We start from the raw sequence: 14,939 nt of genomic DNA, 5'->3' as shown, positions 1-14,939 counted from the left end.
CTACTGCAGTTATACGTGTCTTACAACAGTAAGATGCTTCTGCTCTAAAGAAATTATGTTAACAGTGAACACAACCTTTCTTACTATTATATACAGACTTTTACTGAATGTATTTCCTATTGGTGGATAAAACAAACAATTTAAATAGGTCACCTTGGTCTCTGGAAAAAATGTAACAGACATTTTCCACATTTTTGCCACTTTCTTCTTCACTGACTTCATTTGTGCATTACTGTGTTGGTGGTGCACATTTACACCAACAACGGTTAACCAGTAGAACACCCTAAAAACCAACAAGATGGGAATCCTGGATAACAAAGATAATCATGCTGACATACGTATTGCACCTGGAGAAGCTCACTATCACACATGAACATAAGAATGAATAATGAAGAGAGGAAGGGGAAGCAGATCTAGATTATGTCATCTCCTTACTTTGATGGTGTAAAGAGTGTAGGGGTGTGAGCCAGTGCCGCGGTGTTCCTTAGCTGTGATGGTGCCCGTGATGCGAAGGTTCTGGATTATGACTGGTCCATCAGGGCTGCTGAGGGGCTCAAAACTGAACGAGGGAATAGGGGAAGAGCCCTGCAACGGACTGACTACAGTCAGCTCATTGGGGTTGCCCAGCCCAGTGTGTTCAAGTCCCAGAAGAAACTCTCTGGCTGGGTTTACTGAAGGGGAACTGCCCTCCCTCTCCAAGTCCTGGAGGCTGCTGTTACTCGGAGTCCCCTCTGCTGTCCTAACTGATGATGGCTCGCAGCCATTGAGATGCCCTACTGGTTCTGAATTCACCAGGACTTTAGGACAGGAGCCATCCACTGGACTGGGGTAAACTTCCTCCAGGTCCACACCATTACTGTTATCCTCTTGGTCTATCATGACAAGAGAATCAATGGAACTTTGTTTATAGTCAGCCAAAGGAGAATCCAGGTCCGAGTCATTCTCCTGGTAAAATGGGTTTGACTTGCTTCCTCTCATGTAATTCCTTAAAAAGGGTAGAGTAGGTTCTTCTTCTTCAGTGTTGTTCTCGTTCACCTCGTCTGAGTCAATCACATCGTAGGCGGCAAGCTCAGGCGAAGCCATTTCTGAGTCATTGACCACTTCAGTCACAGCTCTTAGTGGAGGAACTTCATTAGTCTTTTGAGGTACTTGTGTTGTCTCTTGCGGTGGAGCGAGCTCGGAGTCAGCAGGCGGTGGTGGTAGTGGTAATGATGAAGCCAGTGGCTCTGTTGTAGTTGGATCCTGTGGTTTGCTGGACTTGGCGAATATTCCGATCATGAGAATGTTTAACCAGTCAGGGTCAGACAGTTTAGCAATGAGAGGGAGCAGAACGTTGCAGGTGATGAGCTCTCCGACAACGAAGCGTCCGGTGCAGGTCTCTAAATGAGGCAATGGCACCAAAACATGCAGCAACAAATCTGTGACTGCTCTGGTGTAGTTGACTTTCACCGTGTCACTGCTCATAGCAAGATGAGGCGCGGTAACGCTGGAATAGGCTTTCCACAACTGCTCGCTCTCACTGCTGCACTTTGCTGTCGGAGTCATTTGCTGCTCGGTCACCAGTTCCTTGGCTCTGATGTAGTCCTGCAGGTGGCAGCCAAACAGATCCAGGATCCTCTGGGTCAGCTCCTGCACTCATTCAAGAAGTTACACATGTCCCGTTAAAGACTATAAAAAAAGGGGAATTTTGTTATTTCTCAAGCAACTGACTGAGTAACTGAGTATATATGCTTTACACAATTGAATGATCGTTCTTACTTGGCATTATAAACTAAACAATCATTTATCCTATTTGTTGGTTTGACAGCTGCAAAAAATGTTTGCTGCATGACAGAAACACACACTATGGCTATATTATTGTATAAACATCAATAAGCAGAAGACATGGGGTTAAGAAATATACTTCACAGTATGGACTTTTGTAGTTGATCAAAATTGACGAGTTAAAGTATTTTCTTTCCCTCCTCTTAATTTCATCAAGGATATTTTATTTTTCATATAGATGTTTTTAACGTGTATATATCTATAGGCACTGGCACAGATTGGGTTCAGAGCTGTCGTAAGTACTTTCATTTATTTATTTATCAATTTATTATATGATTTCTTCGTCTCTCTATAATCCCTTGATAGTACATTTTACATTTTATTTTGATGTCACAGGTTTGGCTGTGTGGGTGGGGTAAGGTGCTTCTGAAATGTTTTACGGGTGGAACACAATATACAGTATATGTTGAAATGAGGTTATACTAAACCATATTGCTGCACCTGCACAGCATGTATGCAATACATATTTGATCACAAAATAAAGATTAAAAAGCTTGTAAGGAAGAATAACTGGGGTTGCCATGACATGCCGATATAAAATAGAACTGTTGAAAATGTTGAAACGAAATTCAGTAATTTCTTCCAATTGTATAAACCATAGCCAGTGCTGCCTAACGGACCGTCCCAAACTCAAGGTGTCCTAAAAAATAAATCAGAGGGGTCATAAAATGATTTAAGGGATAAGAAAGAAGAACATATTCTACACAAAGTCACACCAAATTATGTTTTTTTTTTTTTTTTTTTTACTCTTCTCCAATTTTATTTTATTTTATTGTGAAATACTAGAAATTCTCAGCTCTTCAGGCCTCTAGAAATCTATCAAATAAGACCGAGAGGGAAAAATCCTTTTTTTGGTTGAACTGATCACAGCTCATGTCCACACTGAAGCCAGAACCTGTGATGAGTGATCACAAGGTAAAAAGGCCATAGGCAGAACAGACAGATTTGGCCTTGTGCATCTGCTTACAACCTGTCGCTTATTTCAAATAAATATTTTGAAACATGGATCATTATTTCTGCAGGTCATCTGTGAGATGCCACTTAATGCCCTGAATAACTAATGTTTATTGATACATTAATGAAGCATTATAGGTAGAAGCAGAACATCTAGTTGCATTAACCTTGTATCTCTTTAACCTTAACCAAATCAACAAAACTGTTTTTTTCATTTACATGAAGTTTAAGAAATGAGGTCACCGCAGAAAGCCGACCATAATAGTTACAAAGTGGAGGCAAGCACACAGCAACAGGGTAGTGACGGTCTGGTGGTACGCCTTCCAAACAGAACACCAGAAGGTTGTGAGTTCAACACCAGAGCTGACACCATTGTGCATCTGAGCAAGGCACTTAACACTGAGTTGCTCCAGGGAGACTGTCCCTGTAGTTAGTTCACTATAAGTCGCTCTGGATAAGAGCGTCTGCTAAATGACCTGTAATGTAATGTAAAGTAATGTTACAAAAAGCGCCAACATTAATGTCTTGAATCAAATTACCTTCCTGTCGAGCTGTCTAGCGCGTATTTTCAGTTCCATGGCCATAGAGATCATGGCCTCTTGAACCTCTGTTTCAAAACCACTCTCAGAGGACACAGTGGAGTACCAGGAGGTGACAAAATCCCTGATGATTTTCCTCACTGTGTTGTGAATCTCCTGGTCCAAGTTATGCTCATCCTCCACAGACGGTGGAACCTGAAATTTAGCAATGACAAAAAAAAAAGGGTAAATTAAGTGGTACTGGAGTGATTTGAAACCCTGTTTTCTAAAACTAACTAAAACTGGAACTGTAAAGAACAATTAAATGTACATTTACCTGCTCCAGGGTGATAAACCTCTCCAGGTGAACCACACTGTTGGATTCTAGGACGGCCTGCGAGCCGAGCCAGCCACCAAGCACCACCAGCAGGCTGGTGAACACGCACAGCAGCCAGATGTTGACCAGCAGGTGGAACAGGACAAGCCATGCCAACACCACACCAAATCCCAACAAGCTCCTCTGTCCCAACACGTCAGCCATGGCACTGTGGGGGTTACTGTCCGTCTTGACACCCTCAATGTGAGATGTTGAGATCATGCATGCCAGAGCAACATCACACCTTGAAAAACAAAAACAATGGGAATACAGATTAGGTATAACATTACAAACAGTATGATAAACTGCATAGATGTTGGCTAAAGAGAATGCATGGTCAGATTAACCAGTAAGGGAGGCCAGAGGCAAAAGTTTTTTTTTGTTTTCCTCAAACTCAAATGTGTATGTATTCATGGTGTTGTTATAAACAAATGGCAAACACTGCTGCCTACACCTGGCAGCTTAATTATACGTTAGACCGCAGAAACCAACCACTGCTCATACTTGCTATGTGTAATTGTAGTTTAATTGCAGCCGGATGTAGCTATTTAGGAATATACAACATCAATATCAACTAAACTAACAAGGTGTTCACTTGATTTGCTATATATAACTAGTGCTAAACGTTGCTTAATCTTACCATAACTGCAGTTGACCTCATTGATGATAAACAACTATTTTAATTGGACACCATTTACAAATCCAAATCAAATATATTATATATTCATGCTAGCTGCACGATGTTATCTGTTCTGGGAGAGAAAACGTAGCACCAAACCCCGCTTACATATTTGACAATTTACCGTATATTTGTTACATGGCATATACGCCGGATAAACATGGTTTGGAGAGTATATTGGCTCCATTACATGCTACAGCAGAACATTCGGTTTACAGATTATTCGACCTGGAGCAATATATTTAAAAATAATATCTACTTTTATGATTAATGTGTATCACTCTCCACGGTTACACTAACGTTAAAAAAGTATTATTGAAAGAGGACTCGAAATGAAAGGCGGGGGCCTGCAAGTCAATTTATATATTTAACAATTGCTTTTTGATGTACTGTATTCATGCCGAAGTAAAGAGAAGATCCTGAGCATTTGTTTGAGGTCTACAATAATGTCCTGTGTGGTGTCACTCTTTTCCAATAATCATGCTTACTTAAATTGGTTAATTTGTGGCTAGCGTTAGGCTAGGACCCAAGGATGGAAGTAGCATCGCTAGCTAACGTTACAACTTTACAGAACACGTCGCGGGCACCGTGCAACATGTAGTTTGAAGTGATGCAAAGTGTCGCCCTTTCGTAAATAAACATTTCCATATGTAGCAATGAAAGAGAAATATTTTTAACCTGCACGAGCTGTCATGGCACGCGATGTGAGGTCTCATGAGCGTCTTGATGACAACTGCTTCGTCTGGTTTGTTTACTTCCTGTATCATGACGTACGTTGAACAGAGAAAGCCTCCCCATGACTCTGACGCACCCTTATTGCTTTGAAAGCGCTATAATGAGGTTGTCAGAAAAATAAATGAAAAAATAGTACCTAAAATCATGACCTAAAAAGATAAAGCACGGATTGTTTTGTTTACACTACAGCTAGCATGAGGCTTTGTAAGCGGCTAAGATTCATGGGATATGCTGTTTCATGATGATAATATGGTAACTTCTTGATGCAGATTGCAAACTAAAATCTAAGGCTTGTTTGTCTTTAAATTGAATTAACCAGGTACATCTTAAGAATATGCAGTAGTGTTTAATTCTTTATCAAGGGGTATACTACTACACTGCACTACAACTGATGGTTCAGCTGTAGATACAGTACATTTGACAACATAACATACTTAAGAGGAATAAATATTATTAAGGGGAAATTCTTAAATAAATCAGGAACAAATGTATCAAAAATGCCATATGAGGTGTGTCTTTTCCCCCAGGAATTGGGTTTTAGGCCATCTATTCATGGAGAGTTAAACTGGTATACAACATACAAGTGGTGATAATTATTGTGTTACAATAACATTAGAGATGTTTCTTTTATAATTTATACATTTATATAATTTTGCACCAGATGTAGTAGATACCCAGTGGAAATGTGTTGAAGAAGTTGAGTCTGGATATTTAATATTCTTGTGATTCATGCATATGAGAAATACAATTTGTTTTATTCAGAGTTGTTTGTACGTTTGTTGAATGAACATATTGCAGCTTTGCCCTTGCAGTCACCTGTCCGTAAAGTCCAGGTGAAGTTCCTCCAACATCCAAAGCTGTGGCAGAGAACATTAACAATTTAGAGATAAGGCAATGATGCAATGATGTATCTAAAGTAAAATACAAAGCAAACAGTAGATTGTATAGAAAAAGTCACAAACACAAATACTTCAATACGATGATATGCCATACTTGTATATAAATATACATAAATGCCTGTAGTCACATATTTTTTACCTTAAATAATCCAAGCAACATAAACCCTTGACATTACACCCAGAAATTGTAGAATTTGAAATTTGTAGAATTTGAAATGCTGGACTTTTGCTCAGGGATTCGACCACAGGATAAATGGGTTGAAACCAACAGTACTGCGCCAACATTGTTGTCTCATTCTACATACAAAAATGTATGCAACCAAAATCCTTTTCCAAATGCACATAATCATCCAATAAATTACATAAAAATGCTACACATATTGGGAAATGTGAAAATACTTTAAGTGGTTTAAGAAAAACTAAACAAAAATGTAATAAATTAGTGCTGTGGGTTTTTACCATGTTTTTTTGCAGCTTTAAGTAATGTCAATGTCCTCACAATGTTTATTTATTAGTTACTTAATCTAATCAGGTTTGTGACAAAGCATCAGGTCACTGTTAATATATGAGACGTGTTTTTGAGATGCCTCCAGTACCGGAGCAGTCTCTTACACAGTGTTACAAGATGCATGGGTTCATTGATGGGACTTCCGATCACTTTGATTTCACTGGCTGAGAAAAGTTGGAGTTTCTCTATAAAACCAATTCAAAGAATTGGTATCTTTTAATAAAATGATTTAACCACCAAAGTTCCTCCAGTCTTTCTTAACTGTGAGGCTTCAGTGAGTGTTTGTAGAAAATTGCCTCTTTTTAGCAGTCCAGATGAGTTTCATATGCCATTAAATGTAGAAGAGTATTTGTTGCTAGGTATTTAAGTATATAAGTGTCACTTGAAATGATAAGATACCACTCTCATGTCTGTTGTGTGCCGAGTACAAAGCTTGAGCCAGGATAATGATTATCTTAGCTTAGCATAAACACTGGATAGCTCTCTCCAAAGTTCAAACAAAGGCCTGCTGGCATCTAAAGCTCACTACTAACTAAACACATTGTATTGTACGTGTTATAACTATTTGCATTACTGATTGTGTGAATTAAAGAGCTTTAGAGCCGTTCGTACACAGAATTTTGAACTTTGGACGGAGCCAGGCTAGACGATTTCCACTGCTTCTATTGTTTATGCTTTATGCTAAGCTAATAGTCTCCTGGCTCCAGCTCCATGACACACAGACATGAGTGCTATTGATCTCATCTCACTCTTGGAAAAAGGGGGATTAGCCGTATGTCCCAGAATGTGAAACCATTTATTTTAACTTAAAACTCACATTTTGTTGACCATTTTGGAGCAGCTGTAAACTTAAAATTGACTAATCACCTTATTAAATTGATATTGTTACGCCTCAGACACAGGGAAGGAAGACTCAATTGCACGACTCCAGACACAAGGGTAAAGTGTAGAATAAACCAAAACTTTACTTCCAAAAAACAACAAAATAACAACTCAAAATGCTCACAAGGAGGATATACAAATTTCTCTGAAAAGCACACTTCATGGAACACTGGTAGTTGCACATGATCTCACAAGGATATGACAAGACGAACTGACACATGACAAGGGGAGACAGGACAATTTATACAAGAGGTGAGTGGGAACAGGTGAAAACAATCAGGGGCGAGGCAGACGCTGGCGATGGAGGGACATCACACCAGGACAGGAAGTAAAGGGATCTGGGTTGAGAAACAAGAGGTAGGTACAAAATAAAACAGGAAGTGACAAGACAATATGAACAACTCAACAAATGCGACAAGACATGACAGATATGGTGTGAAGCAAACAGTAGGCTAGCTTAGTTACATATCCAGCAGATGCTGAGCAACATTAGCATTCTTCTAAAGTCTTGTCTTTGGCCGTCTGATGAATGTAAGTCCAATATTTTCACTTTCCTTTTAGATCAGGTTTGCTCTCCACTAACACCTGAGGGAAATATATTTTCTCACCGCATCTGTTTTCAGTTTAGTGTCAGGCAGGTCGTAGGCCCATACAGTGAGTATCAGAGCTTATTCACTGAAAACTTGTTTTATGTCTTTGTTTCTATTTCACTCTCTCTTCTCCCACTACTCCCAAATTATTGTTCCATACCTACATTCAGAAAACCTAACACACTGTGTCTGATTTCTCAGGGTGTTGTGAGAGCTGTACCTTACACATTATACATTAACATGGCTGATTCCCAAAGCCTTATTAATTCAGTGGCCTCAGTGTTTTACACATACTGAATAAAAGGGAAATAAAACCTACCCCTATTCAAACAATTCTGCACTCAGTCTTGTGTATATTTTGCTAGAAAATGTTGTAACATGTGATGAAGAATATCATCTGAGCTACAATAAACAAGTTAGGCAAGCATCTCTGTCTCTGGCTTCTTCTAGAGTAGCAACCAGACTGCTCAGGTCCATGTGTTTTCGTGATAAATATATTGAATACAAATATTTCCTCAAATCTTTTCACTTTTATCACTTCCAGTTTCCACAAACATAGTCATTCAGCCAGCATAAGTTTTGAATACAAAAAAATGACATTTTAGCAACAACAATTTCAGCTTAAAATGAAACTCTGCTTTTTTCTTCTTCTTGCTTTTGCTTTTAATTATTTGCCATACATCATATAGTCGGTTGTACAAAGAAAAAGTTGGTCGAGCTGAAGACCATGCACTTTTCCAGGTAAGAAGTCAAAAACAATTTCAATGTATTTGTAATAGAAAAAAGACTTGGACTGTGTTTTTGTTAGCTATGTTTAATGTAATGCAATGCAGCATTAGGTTTGACGTTTTTGGATACCACTGAATGAGCACTTTCAGGTCAGATATTGAAATGAGTGAAGATGGAGGAAATGAGGTATGCTAGGGATGACTAGTATACCCTCACTAATCTGATTTGTTCAGTGTGGTTGACTCTCGAGCCGGTGTGGGAAAATATTTCTGGAAGACCTGAGGAGCCACACAGTCCCTCATTAAAATTACGTTGTGTGCAATTTCACACATACCACGCGTCCAGGTTTTCCAGGCTTCTTGCGTATGGAGAGACCAAGCATTGAAAGTTTAGTTTTATCAGGGACTCGGTCATTTCTCCTCAGTCATGCATAGGCTTATGACAACTTACGAGACATTACCTTTGATAAAGGTGAGTGGAATACAGACATAGTCTAATCTAAACTAGGATTATTTCTCTTCTCGTTTTAGATTATTCACTTGTGCAATTGTTTTTAGAAGAATATTGTTCAGTTTTTAACTAAACACGTTTAGTTTAGGATATGTATCTAGTATTTGTCCATGATAATACTGCCAAGTCCCCACTAAACTTGTAACATGCCTGTCTTTGGTAGGTTTCCTTTTCCTCTAATAGTGTCAGTATCAGCAGCAGAAGGAAGAAGTGGAGTTCTATTCTCAAGATGATCCCTCACATGGCACTGTGCAAATTCTGTAAGTATTAGATAAACTGCTAATATATAATACATTCATTTAATAGTTTAGTTAATTAGATACGTTATGAAATTCATCTTTGACATGTAATTAAATACAATAGTAATAAAACCTGCATCATGGAAGGGAGAACTTCTTTTTCCAAACAAGTGGATTATTGTGAAATTGCAATGTTTGATTTATTGGTTTATCCGTTGTGCTACAGATGTGATTCAGTTGTGTTTGTAAGCTCAGTTTTTATACCAGTTTTAGCTAAAGTTCAAATCTGACTTTTACAGCTTGGAAAAATACCTCCACTTCTGCATTTGCCTTGTGATTCTTTGAATTGATATCGTCTTCCTCTGTCAGTTACTCTGGTTCTTGTAGGGGTTGTGGTGTTTGCTGTGAGTGGGATCTTTGGAGACCCTCTGTATGAATGCCTTCAAGACACTGACTACAGTGAGCTCCTCGCCATTGTGGATAAAGGTCTTCCTGCCACGAAGACACCCCGTCATGTAGCAATCATTGGCGGCGGAATCGCTGGCCTGACCGCTGCAAAGTTTTTAGAAGATGCCGGACATAAGGTAAAGTCCTTTATAGTGAGGAGGAAATAATGACATCTACTTGAAATGTTACCTTTAACATATATGTTCTGAGTGGATACTGATGATACTTGAAATATGTATTGGATGTATGAAAGCTTATTTAATGGATGATTCTGTGGACAACAAGGTGACCATAATAGAAGCCAGTAACCGTGTTGGAGGACGTGTGGAGACCTTCAGGAACAATAGAGAGGGCTGGTACGCAGAAGTGGGCGCCATGAGGATCCCCAGCTTTCATAAGTGAGTACAGACTGTTTGCTGGGCCATGACATAATATAACATGACATCAACAAATAACTACAGTGGAGTACTACAATACTCAAGCTAATTTAGTACCATACTTAAGTACATTTTTGAAGTATTGTAAGTTTACATTTCAGAAGGAAATACTTTTTAATCCATTAGATTTACCGGACAGCTGTTGTTACTGGTTACTTAGTGATAGTCCTGTAGCTTTTACGTTGTTAATAATTGCATTGTGGTCTCGAGGCCCTGCAGCCTGTTTTCAGCCCTTTGGCCCTTCTGATGAATTAAACAGGAAGCTAAAAGAGATGCTATATAAAAGTGGTGGACACAGCGCTTAACTAAATGATCTAAAGACTTCCTCTACAGCTAATCTTGCCTAAAAAGAACAATGTTAACAATTATTTTATGAAAATAAAATATTTAATATATTTGATCTATTCCACAGAATTCTACTTTCTTTTGCCTCCAAATTACAAATTTCTCTTAACCACTTCATCCAAGATGACATCAACACCTACTATTTGATAAATGGAGTGCTGCAGAAAACCACTGCTGTGGAAAACAACCCTGCTGTGCTCAACTATAGCTTGAATGAAAGAGAGAGGGGGAAGTCAGCTGCTCAACTCTTCAGTCAGACGCTCTGGAAGGTGTGTATACATCCCATACGTTACTGGTATTGTTATTATTTTTAATTGCACAAGGACAGGGATGTGTTTTTGTGTGCAGGTGAAGGATGACCTCAAGGCAATCGGTTGCAGCGCCATGTTGGATAAATATGATTCATACACAGTAAAGGTAAAGAGGATTTATTTGGCCATTGCCACACAGGTCACAGTTTAAATCTCAATGAAAATGTCAGTAGACATTTTACATTTGATTGCTGGCAGGAATATTTGGTGAAGGAGGGCAACCTGAGTCGTGGTGCCTTGAGGATGATTGGGGACATCCTGAATGAAAACAGCCTCTTCTACACTTCACTGATCGAGATGCTGTACATACAGTCCGACATCAATGACAACACTGAGTAAGAAATATTAATTTTACCATTTTATTATGTGTCTGGCAACACGCAGCCTGTACACGTAGCCTTGGCTTATCGGTGGTGGTCAGAGATAGAGCATCTCTGGAGGCAGAAAATATATTTTTTAACTCAGTGGGCAGGAACCCTGGCATTTACACATCATCACCTTTAAAGTGACATGGTGAGCTCGTAGTGATACCCTCTGCTTCATGGAGCCTTATGGTGAGTTTCAGCTCATTGTTTAGCTGCCCCACTGGAACTTACTGTTTTGGTTCACTCTCATCGCTCTCATAGCGTCATTTTTTCAGCCAGCTGCTTTCAGAAAGCTCTATAAACCCAGTGTACACCACCTGCTCAGCACCAACAAGCAGACAGACACAGATAGCGACTAGCTGTTGCACAATCACAAATCCAATTAATGCTAATGTCTGAAAAGCAACTGTTTGCAATATCATTTGAAAAGGTGATCAATATTGAAGTCAATCAAGTCAATTGTATGTATATAGACCAATATCACAAATCATACATTTTACAATATGTACAGCATACGACAACGTGTTTACTCAGAATCTTGCTTCGCATGAGGAATAAAAATCACTTTAACAGGAGAAAAAGTGTTCACAACGTGTTGCCACGGCCCCCAAGACAACTGCAATGTGTGCATTTGTTATGATTACTTATTACTTATAACTCTCTCTGTTTTAACTCTGTTTTGGTCTCCACTATGTTCCCAAGCTAGCCGCTAACTTTGTCTGTGTGTTGTCATTTTTGATTCATTAGAGGCCGTAGGCATTATGTTTTCTGCTCCTCTCTTCAGAAAATGCAAACTTCTATCAATTCAAATGTGAACATATACCAGACGTGGGTATTAATGTATACATATGTACATCTAAATCTTGACTTGGCTAACACTTTACAGTCTTTAAGTCTTCCTCAGACATTCACTCATATTCCACAAGACACTCGAAGGACTTTTATCTTACGTATTGTCAGATTTCCCTTAATCAATATTAATTGAAATACAGAGGACTATCTCTTTAGAACAACATACTTCCATCACTACAATCAACAGCAACATTATCATTATTCAAAAAACATCTGAAAAGACTTATCAATGATCTACAACACACTATGGATTTAATTTTTATTTTCAATCGTTGTTCTAGTATGACCGCTGATATGTCCGTAAACATATGCTGGTGTATACGAAATATCGGTAATAGGTTGATATAAATTAAGGATAAGTTGTGATCGTTTGAAGGACGTAGACGATACGCCGAACACGCCAGACACACGGCCCTGTCACACAGTTCCATATGGCAGAAACATGTCGGCGTATATGAAAAGTAGCTCAAAATTTGTCAGAGTCCAAATACGTCCAACTTTTCCACAGCGGTGTTGTAGCTGACGTATACATAACGAATACATTTTATTATACATATGTCAAACCTATTGATAGCGTATCACTTACTTATACAAAACGTATCAGAGCGTCTGGCCAACGGAGCTGGAAAAGTGCCATCTGGTTCATGTCTTGCTGATGCTGGAGAACGGCTAGAATGTACTCTTGTCGCAGCCTCTCAGCATCCTCCATGCTCTCTGATGATGGGTTGATGATGTGTTGATGTATTCATCAAGACGTGCTGTGAAGAAGTGAGGATGAGCTACTCACAGGGACCCTATATACTATATTCAAACCCCAATAAGCTCCCAAAACGCTAGCTGAACATTAGCTGTACTGTAACACGTTTAATAAGTTACTCCATCGTCAGGGCTAATCTTAACATAGGGTAGGTATAGGTTATCCACTCGTTATCAATACATTGGCTGTAGGGTTCACCGTCAGCCGACGTAGCCTATATCTAACGTACCTCTAACGTATTCACGTACTGTATTCACATACTGTATTCATGTAGGTATTTACGTAGGTAAATATTCACGTGCGTATTCCGTATTCACGTATGTCTAACGTCACGTAACGTCTGCATATCTTATGAAGCACACGTCGGGTACATCTGGTAATTTTGAACATGCTCAAAACATCAGCGTTCAACAACGCACCCCAGCGCAACACTGTGAGCTCTTAAAAAATACTACTTATACCTTACCTTATATCAACGTACACCAGCGTGTTGCCGATATTTTGTATTCGTCATATTTCTATACATGTTATGCATTCGTTGGGTATTCATCTGATACATTTTGTATTAGGAAGTGATACTCTATCAATAGGTTAGACATGCGTATCTGTAAACGTTTACATTTCCGATCCAATCCGATGAAAAGTTGGACGTATTTGGACTCTGACACATTTTCATATACGCCAGCATATGTTTCTGTCATACGGATATGTGTGACAGGGCCTATAGTGGGGGAGGTATCTTCATTAGCCATTTTGGCTTCAAACCTCCCCTGCACTATGTATGAACTTTTTCTTAAATTGTTACTGTCTTTTTATATACGTGTATACAGTATGTGCAAATAAATAAAATAAACTAAACCAAAACATTAAAGTTGCAGGCTGTAAAAACAAAACAATGAGTTGAAAGGAGCTAAAATGATTCAGTGAGTCAGGTGGGATATTTATTAGTACAGCTTTAATGATGTATTGTGATTAAGAGGTTTTTATTTTCCAGGTACTTTGAAGTGACAGATGGTTTTGATCACCTGCCGAGGGCTTTTGACCAGATGTTAAATGCCACGGTCCTCCTTAACTCCAAGGTCAAGCTAATCAATCAAACAGGAGGCAGCAATGTGACACTAACATACCAGGACTGGCGTAATTCAGGCTCCCTGACCAACATAATAGTGGACTATGTCCTGGTTACAGCCACGGCCAAGGCCGCCGTCTTCATCGACTTCCAGCCGCCTCTCTCCGGGGACAAGATGGAGGCCCTGCGCTCAGTTCATTATGCCAGCTCCACAAAGGTGGTGCTCAGCTTCAGGGAGCGCTTCTGGGAGAAAGAGGGCATCAGAGGAGGGAAGAGCGTAACAGACCGGCCTTCCCGCTTCATCTACTACCCCAGCCACAGCTTCCCCGGTACAGATGCAGGGGCCCTCCTGGCGTCTTACACCTGCTCAGACGATTCCACCCTCTTCCAAGGGATGAGCGAGGAGGATCTGATGGCTGTGGTCCTGGAGGACTTGGTAAAGATCCACGGAGAGGACATCAGGCCTCTGTGGACGGGGGGACTGGTGAAGAAGTGGGGTTTGGATCCTTACAGTCTGGGAGCCTTCGCCCTGTTCACACCCTACCAGGGACACTACGCCAGAGAACTGTTCCAGAGTGAGGGACGCGTGCACTTTGCAGGAGAACACACAGCCATGCCGCATGGGTGGATTGAAACTGCCATGAAGTCTGCACTCAGGGCAGCTAAAAATATTAATGACCTAACAGTTTAGTTTTATGTGTATTTGTTCCTTTACGGTCAATCTTATAACATTTGTCTGACATATTGGTTTACAGTATATCCTGTGAATACTGATGTATCAGTGTTAATCTGCTCTGATGTGAAATATTTCTTTTGTGTTATGTACATATTTATTGATTTAGGTATATTTTAGGTACATGTATTGATCAGCAGTACAAGGCTTTTCTGTCGGCGGCCTCTAATCTAAGCAGAG

General features: G+C 39.6%; 2 protein-coding genes across 7 annotated transcripts in view; one reads left to right on the top strand and one right to left on the bottom strand.

Annotated features, from left to right (window-relative positions):
• The window catches only part of snx19b (sorting nexin 19b), a 39,557-nt gene extending 34,424 nt beyond the window's left edge, over positions 1–5,133 (bottom strand). The window contains exons 1-4 of one of the 3 annotated variants that reach the window (XM_029446137.1): positions 5,030–5,133; positions 3,634–3,916; positions 3,318–3,512; positions 436–1,629 (exon numbers count right to left, since the gene is read on the bottom strand). In XM_029446137.1, the coding sequence (XP_029301997.1) occupies positions 436–1,629; positions 3,318–3,512; positions 3,634–3,916; positions 5,030–5,118 (1,761 nt within the window). In that variant the 5' untranslated portion in view covers positions 5,119–5,133. Of the gene's footprint in view, positions 1–435; positions 1,630–3,317; positions 3,513–3,633; positions 3,917–4,312; positions 4,422–4,839; positions 4,930–5,029 lie in introns of those variants that run through there. The other 2 variants (XM_029446138.1, XM_029446139.1) reach the window with 2 other exon arrangements.
• A 2,553-nt stretch (positions 5,134–7,686) lies between these two features.
• The window catches only part of il4i1 (interleukin 4 induced 1), an 8,111-nt gene continuing 858 nt past the window's right edge, over positions 7,687–14,939 (top strand). The window contains exons 1-9 of one of the 4 annotated variants that reach the window (XM_029446526.1): positions 7,687–7,732; positions 8,655–8,706; positions 9,368–9,464; positions 9,813–10,027; positions 10,176–10,288; positions 10,740–10,941; positions 11,021–11,089; positions 11,182–11,318; positions 13,952–14,939. The exon at positions 13,952–14,939 is cut by the window's right edge and continues 858 nt beyond it. In XM_029446526.1, coding sequence (XP_029302386.1) covers positions 9,434–9,464; positions 9,813–10,027; positions 10,176–10,288; positions 10,740–10,941; positions 11,021–11,089; positions 11,182–11,318; positions 13,952–14,717 — 1,533 coding nt within the window. In that variant the 5' untranslated portion in view covers positions 7,687–7,732; positions 8,655–8,706; positions 9,368–9,433 and the 3' untranslated portion in view covers positions 14,718–14,939. Of the gene's footprint in view, positions 7,733–7,775; positions 8,030–8,654; positions 8,707–9,367; positions 9,465–9,812; positions 10,028–10,175; positions 10,289–10,739; positions 10,942–11,020; positions 11,090–11,181; positions 11,319–13,951 lie in introns of those variants that run through there. The other 3 variants (XM_029446524.1, XM_029446525.1, XM_029446523.1) reach the window with 3 other exon arrangements.

This window comes from Cottoperca gobio, chromosome 13 (assembly GCF_900634415.1).
Source record: "Cottoperca gobio chromosome 13, fCotGob3.1, whole genome shotgun sequence".
In the NCBI taxonomy this organism is placed as follows: domain Eukaryota; kingdom Metazoa; phylum Chordata; class Actinopteri; order Perciformes; family Bovichtidae; genus Cottoperca; species Cottoperca gobio.
This window is presented reverse-complemented; position numbering and strand designations above follow the sequence as displayed.